A 23,898-nucleotide genomic window follows, 5' to 3' on the forward strand; every position below is an offset into this window, starting at 1 on the left:
TCAATCCTAATCAGCCGAGTTGGCCTATTTTTGAAATGCTTTCTATTTATGCGACTTTGTGGTTGGCAACTCAGGTACTGAATGCGTTTTGTATAATATTTCACGAGTTCACACCTGCAAATAATCAGATAGAGTAAAGAGTATACATATTTGTCGTGCTGTCCGAGGAGAGGGCTACGAGCTCGGAATTTAGCTCGAACCCAGAGTGCTACCCCCGTATCCCTGAGGGATGCAGAAACTGTCGAGGAACATAGACGAGTTGTGCATGCAAGTGCAAGCTCCACCCACACACTCTTCTGATTGGCTACGATTTTGTGATTGATTTTGTTGCATATTGTAGCAGCGTTGCCTCTGTTGTGTGCAAAAAAATTGCTTGTTGTTGGAATCTTATCCCATCTTGTCTGGTTAGGATTAGGAAGAGACAGGAATGCCTACGAGCGACCAACAGCACAGCGACCTGGCAGCCTCAAAATCTCAGTCAGGCCATTATAAATTAGAGAAAATTTTTTTTTTGATCAGCTATTTTCAGAAACAGATTGCAAACAGGAAGCATGTTTCAAGCAAGTATTCAAAATACACTTTTAAATAAAAGATGTACACATTGCATTCAAGAGATCTAGCTTGGTATAAATTGAATGATGCACGGCACGCAACATGTGCCACATGTTTAATTGATGTTCATGTGTCAATGCATTCACCGAGTCCTGCCAGCATGAAGCCGGTGTAAATATTGCAGTTTTATGGCTCTTCTGTTGAGATGGAGCCCCAGGATGACACTATGAGGTACAGCCTCGAGATGTGAAATCCATAATCCATTAAATTACAGGAACACTCCTGACCAACCATTACCATCAGATAATGCAGATGTCAAAAAGTGACACACCGCTCCCCAGCATATATCTAATCTGAACATACAGCAAAAATAAATGGACTGTTGAGACAAACCCAAACGAAAGATCATTTTGTTGTCACGGGCAACTCTCACCGTTGCGAGGGAGTGAACGTTTTGAATTCTGTACATCTTCGTCATTAAATTCTAATAATATCATACAGTGCTGCATGAATAAACATAACATCATGCATGATTGGTGTTGCAGAATCATTTAAATTACTGAGAGGAAGAAAAATGTTCCAAAACTAAGTGAGCTGCCAACGTAGGCAGCATTAAGGCGTTATAGGCATGATCTACTGTGGATGCAAAGACCATTCCAAATGGTAGGCAGCATTTCTTTTCCCTTCCAGATACTTTAATTTGGCCAAAGTCTAAAGCAGCATCCTTGTTATTTCTTCATCAAAAAGCTAATAATGCGATGAGAGAGAGCAGTTTAAAAAATCTACCCAAGATGGCGGACATGGAGATTATAAAAGATTATAGAAGTCAACTACAAAAATATTATCCATTACAAACCATAAACCAACTAATAAAATTGGATATTTCACATTCACACTATATTTGAACATGTAGTTTTATGTTATTTAGATGGCAACATTGGTACCAGCAAACAAACACTATTTGTAAGCCCTTCTGAAGGCATTAGAAAGCAAAGGAACAGAGTTAAAGAGTGCGAAAAACAGAAGTAGAAAATGCAAAGTCCCATACCTGTACTGAGGGATAGGAATGCCTTTTGCGTCACAGGTCAGCGTCGCCTCTTCCTCCAATGAACCCACTGTCAGATCACTGGGCTCCATTCGCCATTTCGGGCCATTAAAAGACTTATAATCCAGACACTCTGAGAGCAAACAACAGAATACAATTTTTATCTTAATGCACAGTTTGAGCTGAAGTGTTTCAGTTTTTTCATGTTAATATACCTTTTCCTATCTCATCTTGATGGAATAGTTCACCCAAAAATAAACAGTACAATACCGGTTCCTTTAATAAGGAGAGACAATTATATGTAAACCAATTATATGTAGGTTTATTCCTTCAAAATATGTAAACATTGTGGCTCTGTAATGCTCTCAAAACATTGATCTGTTTGTTTGAGTATGTCAAGCAGCCAGAGACATTGACACTGGCTCAACCAGTGGTGTGAGATTGTTGGCAGGATGAATGTCTGTAATATGTCTGACCAATGACTGATGGGGGAAAATAAGGGCGCTTTCACACTGGCAGTTTAGTGCGGACCGGGGCACGGTTCGCATGAAAAATCGCTAATGTGAACGCTGTCATCGGACCCGGGTGCGCACTAGAGTACCGAACCCGAGACTACCTGGAGGAGGTGGTCTGAGCTCGGTTGCTCCCGAACCGTGGCGCGGTTCGCGTTAATGTGCAAGCAACACGGACTCGGGTGCGTGCTTGTTCAGGAAGTATAGTATCCCGCGCATGCGTATCACTGTCGCATCAGTGAAAAATCTTCTGCGAGCAGCAGAAACACGGCGTCCCCTGGATATGTGCTGAATTACACAATGTAATGAACATAAACGTAGTTGTCTCTCACTATGTTGTGCATAATAGCACCAAAAAAACCGACAAATTACAGCTATGCTCAGTCGAGTTGTATTCTCCATGCGTTTTTCGTGTGCGTTTGCGATGACGTAAGATCACTGCAAACGCACCTGGGTTCGATACAACTAATTGAGTGTGAAACCAGACCAAAGCTGCGGGGGGCGCCGGGAACTAGCGCACTCGGGTTCGGACCGCAGCAAACGAACCCAGTGGAAAAACGCCCTAAGTCTCCGTAATATTGAAAATTGACAATTCCTTTTAATTCCTATTGTTTTCTTTTATTCATGTGCCCTCGTAATCAACACCACGAGGTGTAACAGAAATTATTCTGATAACTGTGTTTTCCAACATAATGATGGAAATATTAACGTTTAAAGCTTCATTTTTCATCAGGCACTAATTTGCAGATTGTGGTCCAGTTGTTTAAGCAGCAATTTAGAGGCACAACAGATCTGAGAGAAATTTCAAAAAGGAGAATTAAAAACAAACCAAACGGAAGGAAGGAAAGGAAAGTTCAGTGTGGGAGCGTTTTACTGAAGTGGTTAACCAGTGCCAATCAAGTGCTGGGTGTGTGATGTATAACGGCTGTGAAGCAAAAGCCTTTGCTTGGGCTGAACATATTTAATTTCTTGTGCATGTGTTCGGGAAGTTGCAGTGACGGAAACAGTGACATTCCAATTTAAGTTTGAAGGGAGTAAAGCCTGTGTTTAGGCTATTAAGGAAATGTCATTTTGCCAAAGAAGAATTACATTTAAGATCAGCCTACTTCAGTGTAATATGTTACCGTATCATCATGCTTAACACTGAGAATTAGACTAATTGTAATGTGACGATCAGGTGCGGATATCTAAATCAGAGAAAATCATAGGTTCGGGTGTGTGGCGGGTGGATGATTTATTACATTCTGTAAAAAAAAGAAAAGAAAAGTATTTTTTTTGGGTAAATATTCTGCAAATGACAGAATTGCACAGCAACACACATACATAGAGAGCAGAAACACAGACCATATGTGGAGAGATCACACCAGGTGTGTGGGTTCTAATCAAGTGCTATGCTCACATCACTCAATTTCTACTTAAGATGGTTTCATAGCGGCAAAATCACTGGAATAATCACATTTAAGTGTGATATTTGTTTAGAAAATGGGAAATAAGGCGCTCTAATATGACATTTCCATTGTGCACAATGAAGTTATTCTTAACAATACAGTGTCTTTCTGTTTCTTATCCATTTCTGAACAGTGTAAGCTAAACTGAATGTCTCCATTTAGTTTTATATTGCTTTAAAAAATTGTTTTTTGTCATTTGACAATGGAAGACAAATGAAGAAATTTTGAAAAATGAGTTGGTTGCTGGTCCATGCACAATACATGTCAACTAGAGCTTTCAAGCTCCAAAAAGGACACAAAAGCAGTCCAACTTGTGCACTTTAATACAATTATACAACCGTTTGGCGTGTGGAACAGGCCGAATATGATAATATGATGTATCGATTAGGGATGGGTTTCATTAAGGATGTAATGTTAAATCAAGAACAGGATTAAAATTGATTTATTTTCATAAACATAAATGAATGTGAAACAAATTAAATAAACAATATTTTCTTGCAAAATAACATACAGTGGAATAGAGCATAATGTTTAGTGTTTAAGATTTATATACTGCAGAAATTGTTTACTATAAAATATTATTTACCTTAAAGATTTACATGCATGTGTTTATTTAGTAGAAATAAAGCAAAAGGCAACTGAATGTGATGTGTGTTTAAATTTGTACACACTGATTTATTCATTTTAAGAATTTGGGATTTCAAAGGGATCATGAACTGCATTTTTTAAAGTCCCACTGTGGTGAAAATCAAGCTTTTAATGTTGTTTATATGTCTATGTGGTGTTTTTAATGTGCTTTAAGACAAACCATGTGCAAATTCAGAAGTCAACACAATTGCTAAATATTTTCTCCTTAAATCTGCAGTGAACCAAAGACAGTCACAAAAACACGGTTTGAAATCGCTGGTGTTTCTGACGTCACAAGCTACCTTGTAACCAATCACGTTGACGTGTGATCGTCAACCAGTGGATCTCTGAGCTGGTGTGAGTGAGTGGAGACGGGGCTCATTTGCATATTCATAAAACCACGAATACTAAATGAAGCAAGGGTGTAGAGATACATTCAAGCTATTTTAAGACATGAAGACATAAATGTGTCATTCATTTTGGTGATCAAAGATGAGTTTTAAGGGATACAATTATTGACTACAGGGGGACTTTTATAATGTTTTCTGAGGTCCACTTATAATGATTTTTACATTTAAAAACTTGATCATTTAGAAGTAATAGGCTATTTTCTATCCTGTTTTTAAAACGCTCCGTTATGATGGGCATGCTGCATTCAAGATTTGGATGTAAAAGCCCACTGCCATGATTGGATAACAATTTTGCATATTAACATAATTTTCTACATCTCCGCAACATTGCAAGAACTTCCAATGTTGAAACATTGCAACCGGTGAAATTGAGCAAAATATTTTCAATGAGCAAAATATATCTAATTTGGACCTTTTCACCGAATCGGTTGATTCAGTTTGCAAAACCAGTCTGAATAATTCATTCATAAAATCAAATTGGTTCTAGAGTTCAACTCACATACTCAATGATCCCGTCACAGCCATTAACAGCTCACAGGCGGTGAAGACTGACTCAAATTGCAATCTGTTCCTCACGCAAAGCTATCGTATGGCTTCAGAAGACTTGAAACACAGCACACATGTTGTACAGACCACTTTTATAGTGCTTTTTCTTTCTGTTCGAAGCTAAAAAGACTCGGCAACCAGTACAATTTTTTCCATAATATCTTCATTTGAATTTCAGGGTTGAATTGGTATTTATAAATCTGTATATTTCCAGTGAATTCATATTCAGAGAAATAATTTCCCCTCCCACATCTATAGGGAGTGAAGCCATAAACTGTGACATACTAGTTCAATTTCCTTGGGGGACACATTGTATCGAAGCCTCCAAAAACCTTCTATGGCGCAACACAAATCATTTTCAAAGTGACTGCACAGCTTAATTGAAAGCTCTTCCACCACATCCAAAACACGTCCTGCTCCCGTAAGCCTGATTCTCTGCGTCAGGGTCTATTACTGTCTTCTGCTCATAATCAAGATATGGGCTGATAGCAACAAATGCTGCAACATCACATTTGTTCCTGTCTGCTGTGGGTTCACACCGAAACAATAAATTACCAGACAAGTTGACCACATACATAATGCTTCAGTGAACTTAGAGGATAACATCTGATGCAACGGTCCGTGACCGTAAAGCTTTCTTCTCATTTATATTAACTCTGAGCATCAAAACATCAGAAGTCTTCCTATAAAATGATTAAGTTAAAGTTGATAGAGACATAGTTGTGAATATGCCACAAGAGCCACACAGGGAAGGAATTACCAATTCATTTTACCTGCGAGATACTCCATGATTGATAGCAGCAAAAACTGTTTCCATAGTAACGTCATCTTCAGCTGCCAGGGGCGAGTGTTACTTGAATCCAGAGCGCCGTGAATGAACGGCTGCTCTCTCGAAGAGAAAAACACCTGACCTGTTGAGGACCAGATTATGAGAGAAATTAGAAATCATTTATTATAGTACAGTCTATTTTTCTCAATTAACTGGAAAAAGATTTATGCAAAAGAAAGCCATGAGGTAATGAGCAGTGGCTGCTGTGTGCTTACAATTCACATTATGGGGCAAAAATGACAGCACTAATGCAGCTAATGTGGCTTAAAAGATCACAAGTGTTAAGATCTCTTGCTCTCAGAACCAGAAAACAAACACTCTTTCCATGATGCAAATAGATGTTCATCGGCTAGATTACATTTGATGTAAATGATCTAATTATCTAAAGTAGATTTTGACAACAACAAAAATTATTTTAAGGAATCTCTAAACTATCAAAAATCCATTGAAGCAGACATGCTGAAAATACTTTTACAGGGATTAATAAAGAATACTTTTATAATCTACTTTAGATTATAATCATTAAACATGGCAATAATCACTTGTATAAATCTGTATAACGCTTTGCTGAACAGATATACAACAAAAAGTATACAACAACACGTTGAAAATACACTACAATTCATAGGTTTCAAGTCAAGTCACCTTTATTTATAAAGCGCTTAATACAATACTGTTTCAAAGTAGCTTTACAGTGACAAACAGGAAAATAATGATTCAATGATGCAAACAGACTTCAATTCTGCTGAAGCAGCTCTAACAAGACAATAGTATACAGTCATTATTCATTTGAATTCAGATCAGTGTCGATTCATTTCGGTTCAGTAACTGTGTAATGTACATCAATTATGAAATTAGTTCAATTCAGCTATAAAGCAGCTCTGGTGAAAACGTGACGTCACATGCTTATAGAAACGTCCACCGGGAGAGCAAAACAAGACTTCCCTCCATTGTCCCGTGGTTATTATTACCAGATAAATCCTAATGTAGTAAGACGGTGATATTAAAGGGGACCTATTATGCAAAATTCACTTTGTTTTTGAGCATATTTCTGTGTCAGCAGTGTGTGTACACAACCACCCTATTGCGATAAAACCCCATTTACTCTGTTTGTTATTTTCCCCATAAATCTGAAACAGTGGCTACATTTACAACCTAATAATCCGTTAGTAATCGGATTGACGGTTCAGTACGTCGGACTAAAAAGCCTTCATGTAAACACCTTAATCGATCCGAATGATATTTCGATCGGATTGAAAGGGGTGGTTTATTCCTTTTCTAATCCGATCGAGAGAGCATGTAAACACTTGATCGGATTGAAAACCGAAACTGAAAGGACTGCGCATGTGCAATGACGCTGAAATAGCGTAATTACGTATGACACACGGTACGAGCAGTTCTTCCTGTTGGATAAACTGTCATCTAAATGAGTGTCCCATCATTCTAAAATTCTCCTTTCACTGTGTCTGTGAATTGAAGCAGGACAACGTCCCACCTGTCCTTGTTTCGGATTCTCATCCACAGACGATTATACAGATAAATATAAGCAGCACGGCACAACGGTTCATATGCTCATTGTCTCCAAATTATGACCAGAAAATGGATATTAAGTCTGCTGTTTAAAACAAATAAAGAACAAATGTAGGAGAATAGTACTATGCGCAAACAGCAGATGTTACTTGTAAAATCTCCGGTTACTTAACTGTAACCTTGTTCCCTGAGAAAGCGGAACGAGATGCTGCGCTTCTCAGCGCATTGGGAACATATTTTATCGTGACCAGCTGTGAATATTGTGTATAACACGTCAATGAAATTGACCCGGAGGTAATATAGCCTTGGTCGGTGACGTCATCGGCGCGCCCCCGCGACACGAGGCTATAAGTAGATGAGCCACAGGTGTATCGTCAGGATATTTTGTCTGAAGAGCAGTCCTGGGACATCTTCAGCACGGCAAAGTAGCGCAGCATCTCGTTCCGCTTTCTCAGGGAACAAGGTTACAGTTAAGTAACCGGAGACGTTCCCTTTCGAAAGCTACAATCGATGCTGCGCTGCTCAGCGCATTGGGAACGAGAATACCCACGCCGCCGTGCTTGAAAATGTCTGGACCCCCACGGTTGTGCAGGTGTGTTTCACAAGAACGCAAGAAGGCCTAGACATCAGCTTGTGATGTTGACTCAAGGACATGAGAGCCCCGGAGTGGCATGAACATCCAAACTATAAAATCTTATGAATGTGTGCGGAGAGGACCAACCTGCCGCATCACAAACAAACTGCAAGGGGCACCTCTTGCCAAGGCAGCAGAGGAGGCGACCCCTCTGGTGGAGTGAGCCCTTAAACCCGTTGGCGAAGCTTGGCCGCGCGCCTCATAGGCAAGAGCACTAGCATCCCTGACCCAATGTGACATGGTCTGCTTAGTGGCGGCAGCCATCGGTTGCGGCCCCCATAACAGACGAAAAGTCGCTCTGACTTACACCACTAGCTAGTGCGGTGGACGTAGGCCTGAAGAGCACGGACTGGACATAGTCTATGAGATCTCTCCTGTTCCGGCGTCGTGAACGGCGGAGAGCAGAAGGCCTCAAGCGTGACAGGATGTATAGTCGAAAAAGGCACCTTAGGCAGGTAATCAGGATGAGGATGCAAAATCACTTTCACCATTCCTGGGGCAAAGTCTAAGCAGGGTGGCGAAATCGACAGAGCCTACATATCCCCAATTCTTTTCAAAGAAGTTATTGCCATAAGAAAAACCATCTTAGAGTCAGAAGTTTGTCAGACGCTGATTCTAGAGGTTCAAAAGGAGTCTCAACCAAACCCTCTAGGACTAAAGCTAAGTCCCATGATAGGATCTTGGTTTTATTAGAGGCCTCAGTCGTCTGTCCCCATGAATGAAATGAACGAACAGAGGATGTCTCCCGAGTGGCACCCCGTCAACCAAGGCATGGCAAGCCGAAAGAGCGGCCACATAAACCTTGAGAGTGGCGGGGCATGTGCCTGATGATAATATTTCCTGCAGGAATTCCAGAACTGAAGCAATCTGGCAGTTGACCGGATCTGCATTATTTATGACACACCACCTTTCAAAGACACTCCATTTGTTGACATAACTCTTTCTAGTGGAGGAAGCACTAGCACTGAGAATGGTCTCAACAACAGGCGAAAAGCCCAGTGCCCCTCAGTTGGTACCCATCAGGGGCCAAACATGAAGGTTCCAGAGGTTGGGCCTGGGATGGAATATCGTTTGCTCCGTCTGAGGCAGAAGGTCCCTCCTCTCCGGAATCGTACAAGGCGAGCCGTTGAGGAGAGATATTATCTCGGAGAACCAAACTCTGGCTAGAACTCCTGGGAGCAGAGAAACTGGAGGAAAACGCATACATGCACATTCTAGGCCATGTGTGCGCCATCACATCCAGACCCAGGGGCTAGGTGATTCAGAGATAAGTAGAGGGAACATTGCGCTTTCTGATAAGAGGCGAAGAGGTCCACCTCCGCTTCGTATCCAAAACTGTTTGACTACTTCTGGGTGGAGTTTCCATTCCCCTCTCAGTAGTTTCTGTCTGGACAGTAAATCCGCTCCCATATTCAGGTGCCCTGAGATGTACACTGCCCTGAGTGACAGGAACTTTTCCTGGGCCCAGAGAAAGATGTGCCCCACTATTCTGTTGAGATTGCGTGAGCACAAACCTCCCTGGTGATTATGTGAGAGACTGCCGCTGTGCCGCACTAGGACATGACAGTCTCTCAACTGAGGGAGAGAGTATTTCAGGGCCAGAAATACAGTCATCAGCTTGAAGCAGTTGATGCCTCTCATTCCCCTTGAGCTGGACGGCCACTTAAGACCGCTCCCCAGCCCATCAGGGAGGCGTCTGCAGTTAGCATTCTGCGACAGCAAGACGCACCTAAAGTGGGACCCAAAGCAAGGAACCGGGGTCTGAACCACATAGAAAGGGAACGAAGCCACAGCGCGTAACCCTTACCATAAACATGGATTTTAGAAAGGACAAGAAGCACTCAGCGAGTGTTCTTGCCTTTATTTGCCCTTGGGGATTGTAGTTGAAATCCCCCGTTTTGAGCCACAACTGACATAGTCTCATGCGCAAAAGGCCCAGAGGAATCATTGTGGACGCAGCTGCCATGAGACCTATGTAATGTCCTGACCTAGCTAGATGTTGCTTAGGGTGTTAAAATTGGTCCTGACACGAGCGGGAGACAATTATGCCCGATGGTGACAGAGTCCCATTTAACCCCAAACATGTTACCCTCAGGGTGGGAGAGAGTACGCCCTTGGCGTTGACCTCAGCCCCCTAGAGATAACATGGCTAGGTCGAATGGAAGGACCCAATATTGGTAAGCTTTGCCCCCAAAAGCAAACTTGGGAACCTCCTGTGTTGTGGCAATATTCTATATGAAAATATACATCCTTCAGATCGATCATGACAAATCAAACGTGATGTTGAATTTACGACACGATCGTCTTTACAGTTAACATCTTGAACTTGAGTGCTTTAACTGTACGGTTTAAGCCTCGAAGATCGAAGATTGGACGCAACCCCCCATCCTTCTTGGGGACCAGGAAGTATCTGCTGTAATAGCCCGACTCTCTCTCTGGAAGAGGAACATGTTCTATGGCCTCTTTGCTCAGCAGAGATTGTAGCTCTTGTGACAGTACATGCGCCACTTCCGGTCTCACGGAAGTGAATACCACGCCGTTGAAACGCGGAGGACGAGTAATAAATTGGATTCGATCCTATTTGTACTGTACTTAATACCCAAGCAGAAAAACCTGGCAGAAGTTTCGCTGGAAACCGCTGCTCCCCGAATCACCACTGGTGGCGAGGAAGTACAGTGGTTTTGTGAGGGTGTCAGGTAGGAGCTGTTTGATTTACATGTCTCGTCCCGTAGGGGCACACCCCCACAGACCTGGGACAAAACAACCCTCAGGATTTTGTCTTAGGTCTATTATGCAGCTGCTGAGTGCAACGAGCAGGTCCCCAGTTTTTCTCGAGGGAGAGCGCAACTCGTTACACTCTGCTTTTGAACCCTCCTAAAATGACGATGAACAAAAAGAAGAGAAGCAAGTGTCTCTTCGGACTGGCCCATCATCGTATAACCACACACCCCTGCACCCATGATAGTCTTAATACGTCAAGGGCACAAAGATGCACGAAGAATAAGGTTTTCCCATGAACGAGTTAACGTCATGGAGATCTTCAAGGAGGGCAGTCTAGCTGTAATCCAACCGTCACACAAGTCACCACCTCGAGAACTTCTCAAACGTTTTATTATAACGAGAGATGTGTTCGGAGGCAGCTTTAATTCCTCAGAATTAAATGTGGCCAAAGAACAGCCAGACAATATTATATTATATATAATACATACATATATATATACAATTATATTATATATATAAAAAAAAAAAATATATATATATATATATATATATTTATAAATATCAATATCTGTTCCTCAGCAATAAACACATCCCAATCAGACAAGCAAACACGGTCTGGGTGATAGGCTGTGTTTAAATCTTTCATAAGATCAACCTGGTATGCCTTTAACACGGCCATGGTGTACAACGCAGTACCAGCCTGACCGCTGAAAATGCATCTGATAATGTGATCCCAGGGGAGAGATAGCCCGCGAGCGTCTCTCCAAACTGAGGCAATATCATATAATCGCGTGCCCTCGCACCCGCGATAGTAGAATGTCTCAATGTCGAGGACACAAGACATACATATTTACAATCTTTATTTATTTATAGACTGTGTTTTATGGGACTCTTTTTGTTGTGATCAGATTAATCTGGCCACTGCACGAGCGATCGCCACGAGCACACGCCACACAACACTTATTGTTTTGTTGGCTCATTTCTCCTCTTTTTTTTACTTTTTAAACTCTTTGATGTACGAGAGAGAAAAGGCTTGAGAAATGAGAAATTTTCTGCACACTGCCTGAATAAACTAACTCCTAGCAAAGATCTGTAGCAGATAAAAGGTAGAGAGAGAGAGTTTTGACGTTCACACATGCACAGTATGGTCTGAAGACAAAAGACCTGACGATGCACCTGTGGCTCATCTACTTATAGCCTCGTGTCGCGGGGGCGCGCCGATGACGTCACCGACCGAGGCTATATTACCTTATACACAATATTCACAGCTGGTCACGATAAAATATGTTCCCAATGCGCTGAGCAGCGCAGCATCGATTGTAGCTTTCGAAAGGGAACTCTGTATATTCGTGCAGTGTGCACACGTTAAAAAATCGAATCCGATTTGAAGCTTGTGGCATATAAACACGCACATCAACCCGATCATGTTTAACGTTAATGTAAACACTACGTTCAGATTCATCAATCGGACTGAGTTCAGGGGTGCGTTTCCTGAAAGCATCGCTAGCCAACAATGGTTGCAAGTTCTGTCGTTATCAGCATAGTTTAATGAGTCGTGTTTCACGAAAACATAGTTCCAACATAGTTTGATCTCAAACAGATTACTGTATCTTTAGTGGACTTAAAAGCTAATTTAGTGGAATGCCTCAGTGTTCTACAGAGCGATTTCGAAGGTCTTTTATTCCTACTGCAGTTAGAGTTTTTAAAAAAATTAAGAAAATGTAATTCTTAGTGTGTATTGACTATTGTGGTTTTTAATGTTCAATTGTCTATTTGTGTTGTTTGTAATTTGCGACAGTATGGTTTCGGGAAACAGTCGTGACTAACTATAGTTAAGCAGAAAGTTATGTCTTTGCACAGGAACTCCGGACTGTGATACAAAGTGACGTCATATATACTTATGCCCCGCTCACGACTAGCTTAGCTCCTTCCCCTTAGCTCCTCCCCAAGTTAAGTTTTGATCCTGTTAATGGTTTGTTTCATGTATTGGATTTTCACTATTAATAAACTGCACTTTGGTTCATTGTCTTCACCTGCTCAACATCAGCTATGTTACAGAATACCCAAAATCCAAGAACATAAAAACTTAACTTGGCAGTTAACAAAGACCTGGCACATTGAAACATTGCAGCAACTTACTTCAATACCCAATAAAGTAACAGGGCAAACATGAAGGCTTAAATACACAAGGACTAATCACATAACAAGGAAAACCTGTGAACAATAAAATTTCCCAATCAGGACATGATGCAAGTACTGTATGAGGGGCAAGGGAGTCACATAACAAACCAGGAAACAAGACCAAGACAAATTTCAAAGTAAAAGACATGAAAGCATGAACAAAACTAACAACAGATATCGCAACACAGATGTTTTGTTCGTTTTTATCTGAGGCATGAGCCTTAAAGGCTCCATCCTCTTTTGGCAAACGGGGTTGGGAACAGCAGCTCATTTGCATTTAAAGATGTATGCACGAAAACAGCATGTTTTGCATTCCACTCAAAAATGGGCATGGTATAATAAATGATCTGTGGGGAATTTTGAGCTGTAACTTCACAGATACATTCTGGGGACACCTGAGACTTATATTACATCTTGTAAAAAGGGGCATAACAGGACACCTTTAAAGTCACCATGAAATCAAAATTGACAGTATTTTTGGGGGGAATATTGCAGTATTTATTATAAAAGCTTTATCTGTGCACATCCTTAGTTTTATTTTTTAATTAATGTCCTCGTAATCTTTAATCAAAATAACTTCCCCTTCCTCTTACAGAGACATATCTTCTCCTCTCTGATGATGTGTTTACTGACGTGAGGGCTGGGCAACCTGTCACTCATATGAGATCCACCAATGGCAAGCCACAACCATCCAAACAATTGCCCAATTAAAGCCATGAATATTCAGATCACCTTTCAAAAAAAAAAGAACATAGTTATATGAAAAAAACTGTATTTTCTCCCATCAATGTTGTGGTCTGTGCAAGAAAACATTGGCTGCAAATAGTTTCAACATTGAAGTAGACATGTTGAAAATACTTTTTTTCCTCATGTCTATTCTCATGCAATTAAGAGACCAAGTGTGTTGTTAGAGTGTTGCTAATCAAATCAGTACATACATGGATTAACAATGTTTTCTGGAGTTGAATCGTTGTATCTATTAATATATTGTGTGAAGCATAGTCAAGTTGAATATATGTAGGTGTAGTTTATGCAGTACGAATATATTATAGATGCATGGTTACAAAGATACAGTGCGATAAAGTCATTCATCTATCCATCCGTTTATTTTACAAACCGCTGGTCCAATGTGGGTACAGTGTAATATCATACAGGTATAAATTCCTTGTAAATTGATTATTAAATTGTTTAATTAAGGTTTATACATAGTTTCCATGACAGAGTTCAAGATAAATCTTTCCATTAGGAGTTGTCAGTTCAAATTAATATTAAATAGCAAGCACAAACTATGCAAAAGCGGCAGCCCTTCTGGCACACTCAAGTGTCTGATTTCACTCACTCGTTTTCATTCACTCCCTCTCAGTCAAACTATATTAATGGACTACATTGACTAATGTAAACATCATATAAAGATGTTAAAATGCATTTCACGACCCCTTTACCTTGTGCAATACCAATTATTATACGAATTTTTATGTTTTATTGACGTTGCCATCATTAATATTTACTTTTGTCACAGTTACTTTGGTTACTGGCGATACTCAAATACGAACTTGACTTTGGTTTCCCATTCATACAAATAGCATTCAAGGCTTCTTTTATAAGCTGCTGTGTGAAAAGGACATTTCGAGACTCACACCTAGTAAATATTTGTCCCAAACACTGACGTAGCATATAAAGGACGACTGCACGTGTGATAAACAAGCTTAATAAATAAGAGCCAGTCAAATTCAAAGACCCATACTGTTGTTTTTAAACCAAAAAAATCTAAAATAAGTTTTTATTCAGTTTGAAACAGGCCTTCATGCCTTCAGTTATCAATAAAAGTTCAATACCTTTGATTCTATTGAACTCTATTTTAGTGTTTAAATCCATTTACCCTAAAATCAATAACAAAAATATTAAAAAGTCTGGAGATTCAGTCCGGTTATATGGTAATGTCGTAAGCCAGTTGGCCATCACCTACTGGTTGAGTCAGAGGATGTACACTTTAAGTATGATGGACTGCAGGTTGTGCTGGTTTTGTAAAAAATGACACACTATTCACAACAGCCAGTGAGTTATGGGGTTTGGATGGTGTTCATTCATTTATTTTCTACAATGCCAATCTGCCAAGCAAAATTTTAAATCAATTTATTGAGCCAAAGACAGAGAAAGCAAGACAAAAGGAAGGATGTAGTACTGTCGATACGACAAAAGAGAGACTGCAAGACAGAGAATGTGTTTAATGTGTCTTTGCTGAATAAAACTATTAATTTATTTCTATTTCTATTTATAAAAATGTGTGAATAATTATATTGACTACACATATAATTATGAATGAAATACTAGATGTTCATATTATTAATACAATTTACATTTAGCATTTATGTTTTTTAAATTGAACAGTAAAATTCTATGGAAGCTTGTTTCCACCATGGAATAAAAAATTATAATTGTGACATTTATCTCACTGAGTTTACATCTTGCAATCCTGACTTTTGTCAGAATTGTGAGATATAAAGTCGCACTTGTGAGTTATAAAGTCAGAATTGTGAGATATAAACGTGCAATTCTGAGAAATAAAGTCAGAATTACAAGAAAAAGTCAGAATATTGAGATAAAAACTCGCAATTGTGAGAAAAGTCAGAATTGTTAGTTTATTTCTTTGTAATTTCTTTATCTCTCACAATTCTGACTGTTTTCTCTTTATAACTTTATTTCTCAGGGTTGCAAGTTTATATCTCAGAGTTGTGAGTTTATATCTCGCAATTCAGACTTTATTTCTCACAATTGCAACTTTTTTGTTTATATCTCAGAGTTGTGAGTTTATATCTCACAATTCAGACTTTATTTCTCACAATTGCAACTTTATTTCTCAGAGTTGCGAGTTTATATCTCACAATTCAAACTTTATTTCTCAGAATTTCGACTATTTCTCAGAGTTACAAGTTTATATCTCGCAATTCTGACTTTATTTCTCAGAATTGCGACTATTTCTCAGAGTTGCAAGTTTATATCTTGCAATTCGGACTTTATTTCTCAGAACTGTGAGTTTATATCTCCTAATTCAAGCTTTATAATTTGCAAATTGTAAGAAAAAAGCAAAAATTGTGAGATGCAAACTCTTTGGTTACATAATCTCCTCAATTTTGATGGTTTCAGAATCAAATATTCACTGAAACATATTCTGGACGACACCAAGTCATGTTTATCCTAGCTGCAATGCATATTTAATGTTGTGCAGGTCATATTTTTTTAACCGTGTAGTTATATTCATGATTTTCAAGGATAAGAGCATGTCACACAATCTGTCCATGTTGGCATCTGCCTTATTTGACTAGTGTCTACCAAATGGCAGACTAATTTGCGCCCACATACCGCAGAGTTTGAGCAAAACAGACCTGTGACCCATTTTTGGGTTGCGGGCCACCATTTGAGAACCACTGCTTTAAGATGCTCAACGTCAATTTTCTCATAATACACTTCAGAGGAGCGGTTCACACAATTCACTGACGCACAAAACACACTCACTTGCACAAAGCCGAGTAATATCCAGGCCACTGAAGACTTATAAGGGCACTTCAAGAATGATAATTATTGCCATCTTGTGTAGTTGTCAGAGCGTGGGGCCTCAGGAAGGATTCCCCTCATCTTTCAAGTTTTAGGCTGGTTTTACCAGGAATAAGTGTGTAAAATGGGATTTAAATACTCTGGATTTTGTGCGAAGAACACTGCATGTCATGTTCAGTCTTGCTAAGCAGTTTTGAAGTGAGCTTGTGAGACATTCTCTTCACACTGAACCGTCTAGTTCGTTCCCATTAATGAAAGTATAATTAGGGGCTCTGTTATTTGCAGCCTAATTTAATGCCTTTTATACAAACAATTCAACATCCCTCCAAATAAAACACCCTGAAGATGTAAAACCGCATCAATGATGCTTAATGTTCGAACTCTCTGAAGCGAAGACTTTTTCAAAGTGCCATCTCCACTCCATTACTGATTCTTTGATTATGTTGCTTTGTTCCTCGACCAAGGGGTCAATACAAAAAACGCATGCGTCCAGATCTTCGTGCAGCAGATGTTGCTGAGATGCCGAATGTAATGGGAAAATGTGTGTAGCCGTAAATTGACTACGGTAAAGTATTCTTCTCTCCTGAGGACAATATTCTGTCAATAGCGTTGTAACAAACTGTTTTATGAAGCCCTCAAGTGCTTCAGAAAACTGAAATATCAAAGACGTTAAGGCAAAAAGAAGCATTCTGATAAGCAACACACTCAGACAGACAGTCCTTTTGTGACAAATAAATCTGTTACAGCCCTGTAACATTGCATTTATAGGTTAGTTAACTGACGTCTTGGTGGCACAGCACTTTATTCTGTATAATATGCGGGTGAGATCTTGTTTTGATGGTCCTCTGCGGGGTATAAGAGGGATTATTGTGTCGCTGGCCGGCCTGACTGATTTTCTCAATTACGAAGCTGTTGAGCGCAGTTTAGCAGGACAGATGTTATATTTGTATTCATTTATTTCATTATTTTACAGGGTGGATGACACGTGAAATGAGGCTGAAACAAGAGATGAATATCTATTATGTCCCTTACGTAAGGACACAGATATAAATGGCATCAGGTGTGACTTATCCAAGGATTTATGGGGGGGAAATGCAGCTGTAATGCTGGAAAATTGACTGGTTTAGTTAGGCTGACATCAAACTGCAATTTATCATTATTTTAGATATTGATTTTAATAATAGAAGCTCAATGAAATAATAAATCAATCTATAATGTCTAATATTAACGTTCAAGTCAAGTGTGTTGAACAATCATACACATGTTATGCTTAATAACCTGACAGCATGTAAGGTTGTGTAAAATTGTTGTTATTCATTACAGTTTAAAGTAAATGTTTTGCTCTGTTTATACTCTGCATGTAAACACGTATGTTCTGGTGTTTAATTCAGTGTGTGCATGACTAATTCACATTTCTGTTCATGGCTTTGATGTCATAACCAAGAATAGTAAAGTAGCTTTGAATTTCATCATGCCAATGTGTGTGTTGTGTGTGTGTGTTGAGAATGAGCTGATTTTTATGATTTATGATTCATGATTTCTGCATGTAAACACACATACAGCATATAATAACTGACATATAGGGCTAAGCTATGGATTGAACATTAAAGATACATTAAAAAAGATGAACATTTATTTGGTAATTACATTTCCTATCTCATAAGACTAGTTAAAAGATAATTCCTAAGTATTGGAACTTGAAACATCAGTCGCAAAAATGGCATTTAAAGATGGTTTGATCCATTTCTGTGAATCGACCATTTAAAGTATCTATCTATCCATCTATCTATCTATCTATCTATCTATCTATCTACATATATATATATATATATATATATATATATATACACATGTATCTGTCAGCCCTACTGACCTACTAGCACCAACTGACACCAACAAATAAAGAGATACAGCGATGAGCAAGGCCGGATTTGAGGCACAGTTGTAGTGGACCTCACAATATTAATCTCAGGTGGTGACGAGTGAAGCTTTGTCTCCGAAACACAAAGCCATTAATAACGGCCTATCAATTGCTTTCTCTTTCTCTCGAACCAAAGAGTGGCCTCTACGGGTATACCGGAGCACATCATCAAAATAGCATATGAGGCTGGCGGCGAGGGAACCGGTACACAGGGACGCGAGATTTGTGATAATCATCATTCACTCTGTCCCTTTGCCTGTAGGCACTTTACATCAAAACAAATGACAACTGCATCTCATAGTGACATGTTAGTTTAAGCAAATGCATAGAAGACAGCTTATCAAAACCGTTCCCGACAGAGAAACTGCTGTGTGCCGATGCTGATACGACTGAGATTTGGGATAAATGTGCAGTCTGCACTGCTGCACATTATTGCATTACTGTAACGGGTCTGTTTTTCTGTGTGATGTCTGTTTAAATGATGAATAAATGTTTGATGAACAGCTGGACCGTAGCAACAAGTGAGATGACCAATCTAGCAACTGAGAGAAGGTTGACCCGTTTCTAGGGAAAACACAAAGCTATACTAATTACAAAAGAACTGAGATGCAATGGATTTTTATTTTCATGGACTTCGAATAAAAAACCTGATTTGATACATGGATTTCTAAGGCCTGTAAATTATCAACATGATCAAAACTTGGCTGGAAATCCTGTTGTACACAAACTACTACATGCATTCTGTCGTCTGATTGATTGATAGCTTATACTTTTTTAACAAGTAAAAGGCCTTTTAGTGTAATTGTAAAAATGTCCCCCTTCAGGTTGTGGTACACCTGTCTTTTTTTCTATGAAATCTTAACTGCTTTTTAAACAGTAAAAATAAGAATAACTTTCATATTGTTACACTGTAAAAAAAAAAAAAAAAATAGTTATGACAACATTTTGTTTTTCTCATCAAAATAATTGTAACTTTTTTATGTTATACAAGAATCAACTCATTTCAAGTCAGTTTAATGTAATTTAAGTTTAAATGACTTAAACATCAAAGTTGATTGTAGTTTTATATTGATTGTACTTAAAAATTTAAGGCAGCAACTTTTTTTTTTTTTACAGTGTAGTTATATTTCTTTTTACAGTGTAGTTATATTTCTTTTACAGTGTAGTTATATTTCTTTTTACAGTGTAGTTATATTTCTTTTTACAGTGTAGTTGTAAAAAGAAAACATGTAAAAATGAACATTGGATGGACTTAAGCAACTATAATTTAACAGGCTTTGAGGAACGTTTATTTGTTCATTTCTCATTTGCATTGCATTATATGTTTTGCCCCCCAAAATAAACAACAGGGATCTGATCATAAAACTAAGTATTAATATATCATCATAATAAGAGTCACAACTGATGTGTAAATGCATTTTATGTACTTAGTCTGCTATACTGCTATAATGATCTCAGTATATCAGATTTGTATCTTTCTTTTTGGCCATATAAATATCAGCAACTGCATCAAATTGCATATTTTTTGCTCGGTTTAGGCCTCTGAATAATATCAAGGTGTTTTTCCTCTTTGAGTATGAGCTCCATATTCTCCTATATCATATTTTATGAGCCATTGAAGCCTGATGTATCAACTATGACAACACACTTTTACATTTTTTTAATAAAGTGTTGCATTAAAAAATATAGATTTCATGTAGCCTATATTGAAATCTATATTTCAATATACATGTACATATCATGCCATGTAAGGCTTTACGGGGTAAATCTTAACCAGTGTTAAGGTTTTCTTCCTTTTGATCAACTCTACATCCGACAAATTCGTAAAAAAAAGAGGCATTCTTTCAATACTAATATGTTTTTTTCTTCCTCTCCTTCTTTCTTAAGTACTGACCTCATTTAGCTTTTATTACAAGAACTTCAAAGCTACAATAAAGCAATAAGCCCTGTGATTCAGCTATTCTAAATTCATTGTAAACCACGGCGTCACAGTGCTTTTATAAAACGGTTAGTCCATAAAAATATTTATTTCAATATTTATCACAGGTGTATGATTGTAGAGTAATTTACAATGGCTTCAAACGTGGCTCAACCAATCAGAAACAAGGACCGGAACCATCCATTTTATAATGACCTCCTTTCTGGAAATAAAAAAGTGTTTTTACTACTGTAACAAACTAAACATTTTTAATCACCCATATTTCGTCCATACTGTATACGTCTTTGAGGATTTTTCTGTCACATTGTGTTGTTAAGTGCTGATCTGTTGTAATTAGAGAAGGCATGCGTTTGTCCTTAATTTATTTGCTCCCTTAAGCCCAAAGTCAGAGACACTCATTAGGATAACGAATGGCAGCTTTGGAAAGAGGTCTCAGGACACAGAATTCTTCCAACTCCTACATGACTAGACGACTAATAAGTCTCATCATGGCTGCTCCCTGTGCAAGAGGATTTTTGAGAACAACACCGTTTTTAAAAATGTCAACCCACAAGGGCACTTACTCTAACAGATACCTTGAATTACTTGTTTTCGTGCCATATAGACTCCGCAAGAGATTATTTAGAAATGCAATTTAGTTCTTGGCGTGAATAAATTGAGGGGAGCGCACGTATATAAAGCAGGTCATTTGAAGATTCTCCATGGTGTGAATTTTACGCAAGTTGTCTGTGGCTGTAACTGTGGCGATGAATGACTTCATTTCACAGCTTCAATATTATTAGAGGTCCACAGAATATTTACACCACACGTGTGGAATGAAATGAGCGAAATGCTGCATTAAATCCAAGAGTCTCCTCTCCACACACGCAATGCAGAACGCACATTTAAGCGTGTGTATGAGGAATAGAGTCCTTGGCTGAATTTTAGCGCGGATTCGTATTAAATCTGTGGCTGTGAGATGAAAGGACACTTGGCACTTCTAAGCGGTGTGAAAAGTGAGGGACATTTCTTGACTTCTCTTGACTCCATGCGATTCAATGAGCATTCTCATATTGCATGCATACTTCAGATGAATAATTCAAGTGAAATTAAAAACCAAAAGTTCACATTAAAAATGCAAAGCCATATTACAAGGATCATTTCTGGAGGAAGTGGTTGATATCGGTTCAACCACAGAGCATAGGGAAGTGTTACATCACATGAGAAGTCTAAAAAATATGAAATGCCTCGCTGATACAATATCACCACACTTTCAGGAAACACAAACAGGCATTTTGGGCACATTCAACCCACTCTTTACATTACAGTATTCATGTCACATGATTATAAGAAGTAACCAACATGAGAGTTAATGTACTACATGTATATCTATTTGTAAATACAACACTACATCAGACAAATGAGTACATGATTGGGGGGGGGGGGGGGGGGTATTCTTTCAAAGAAGTGTTGTATTTTCTTCCTCCGTTTCTTACTCATTTAGCCTTCTTTCCAAAACTTCACAAAGCTACAATGTAACCTCCTTTCTGAAAATTAGACAGGCTTTTATAGTGGTTTTACTAACAAACAAAATACCTTTAGTCGAAAATTTACTATTTTGTATCCATATTACATAGCAGGGAAATATGCATGTTTAGATTTACATTTTTTTTGCTATATATATATATATATATATATACACACACACTTTGATATGATCAATACGTTATGGCAACATGTTTTTACATTGCTTTAACTCGTCTAAGTTTAACTAAGTTAAGAAATATTTTTATATATATATATATATATATATATATATAAGTTATAGCCTATACAAGATTCAACGAATCTTTTTAAGTCAGTTTAATGTAATTTAAGTTGAAATGACTTAATTACATTCAAGTTGATTGTACTTAATTAATTTGACAGCTTTTTACAATATATATATATATATACTGTAAAAAAGTATATATATTATAATAATTTTTTTATTATTATTTATACAGCAAATAATACTATTTACAAGCTGCTCTGTAGTGTTTATATTACATGCAGTTTGTTGTAACAAGGACATTGTAATGTAAAGCGTTAGCCACTTTTTGTTCTGAATGTCAGGCTCTCTCCAGGGGTTATCCTGACACACCAGCAGAGCACCTGTGCATTTCTGCAGCTGAAGCTCTGCCTGAACTTCACTGCTGCAGAGCTCCTTATATCCCTATCTGTCAAACCAAACCCTGTCAATCACCATCATGCAGCACACACACACACACACACACACACACACACACACACACACACACACACACACACACTCTCTCTTTAACAGTAAACTAACACGAGCTGATGTGTGAACCAATGTTTGACCTGCTGATTAAAGCATAGATCTGCTGGTTCAATCAGCTCTGATTCGATGTGAATTCTAATGCAGCAACAAATGTAATGAAAACACACGGCTGCACCTGAAACCCCATGCAAGGTGAAACAATGAGCAGACAGAATAATTATCATAATAAAACTCTAAATTCTTATTTGAAAATGTGTACTTTACCCGAATAACGTGGTTTTTTCCCCTCCTCGCAGTACGTGTATTTCTTCAGTCTGTGTTCCACAAGCGGTAGATGAGAGATGCTGACATCGCAGTCACTGTGATTTCGGGAAAACCATTTTGCCCAAGTCTTTGCGTCCAGAGAGAGAGAGAGAGACAGACAGACAGAAGAAAAGCTCAGGATGTAGGAAGGTTTCGCCCTTTCTCCTTCGGTTCTGACTTCACCTCTGAATATAATATTCCAGCACGGCTCCCTCGCAGTGTGACTGCAAACTGCGCTCAAAGCGAGACAGTCCTGCGCCTGTGCCAAGCTCACCTCGCTGGGTTCACAGCCACACAGAGAAAGACTGAGACGTTGTTTGCGGCCAGATTTACATTCAGCGTGTCCAGCCAGCGCTGGGTCCAGCAAATCAGCAGAATGATAGCGATAGACTGGAGTGAGACACTTTATGAACAACAGCGCCACCTTCCGACCGAACCGCACAACTCGCCGTTATGACTTATAGGAATTTTTACAGTTTTAGATTCCCCTTTACGATTCTGATTCCTTAATGGTTCCATATTAAATTTTTTAATTTTTAATTTTTTTTTTTTTTTTTTTTTTTAATGCCCTCAGCATTTTTTGGATTTCAAATTTCAAAAGAAAAACATTACGTTGTTGTGACATTATAAATGTCTTTACACACACTATTGATCAATTTATTGAGTCTTTGCTGAGTATTTTTTTTATTATTTTTTTTATTTTGAGTGTGTGATAAATACCTCAAAATTTGAAGAGTGTATGACACTTTTTACAAAACTATGAAGCAGCAAAAACATCAACAAAATACATTTCAACATTGATAATAATCAGAAATGTTTCTTGAGCATCCAATCAGCATATTAGAATGATTTCTGAAGGATCATGTGACACTGAAGACTGGAATA

The 23,898-nt window shown here is 38.6% G+C and overlaps 1 protein-coding gene across 1 annotated transcript in view; it reads right to left on the bottom strand.

Annotated features, from left to right (window-relative positions):
• cntn3a.2 (contactin 3a, tandem duplicate 2) overlaps positions 1-23,380 on the bottom strand; it is a 74,853-nt gene extending 51,473 nt beyond the window's left edge. The window contains exons 1-3 of the mRNA XM_082145053.1: positions 22,975-23,380; positions 5,914-6,051; positions 1,601-1,730 (exon numbers count right to left, since the gene is read on the bottom strand). Coding sequence (XP_082001179.1) covers positions 1,601-1,730; positions 5,914-5,968 — 185 coding nt within the window. The 5' untranslated portion in view covers positions 5,969-6,051; positions 22,975-23,380. The remainder of the gene's footprint in view (positions 1-1,600; positions 1,731-5,913; positions 6,052-22,974) is intronic.
• Between the last annotated feature and the right edge of the window lie 518 nt (positions 23,381-23,898).

Source organism: Leuciscus leuciscus, assembly GCF_965113295.1.
Source record: "Leuciscus leuciscus genome assembly, chromosome: 18".
NCBI lineage: Eukaryota > Metazoa > Chordata > Actinopteri > Cypriniformes > Leuciscidae > Leuciscus > Leuciscus leuciscus.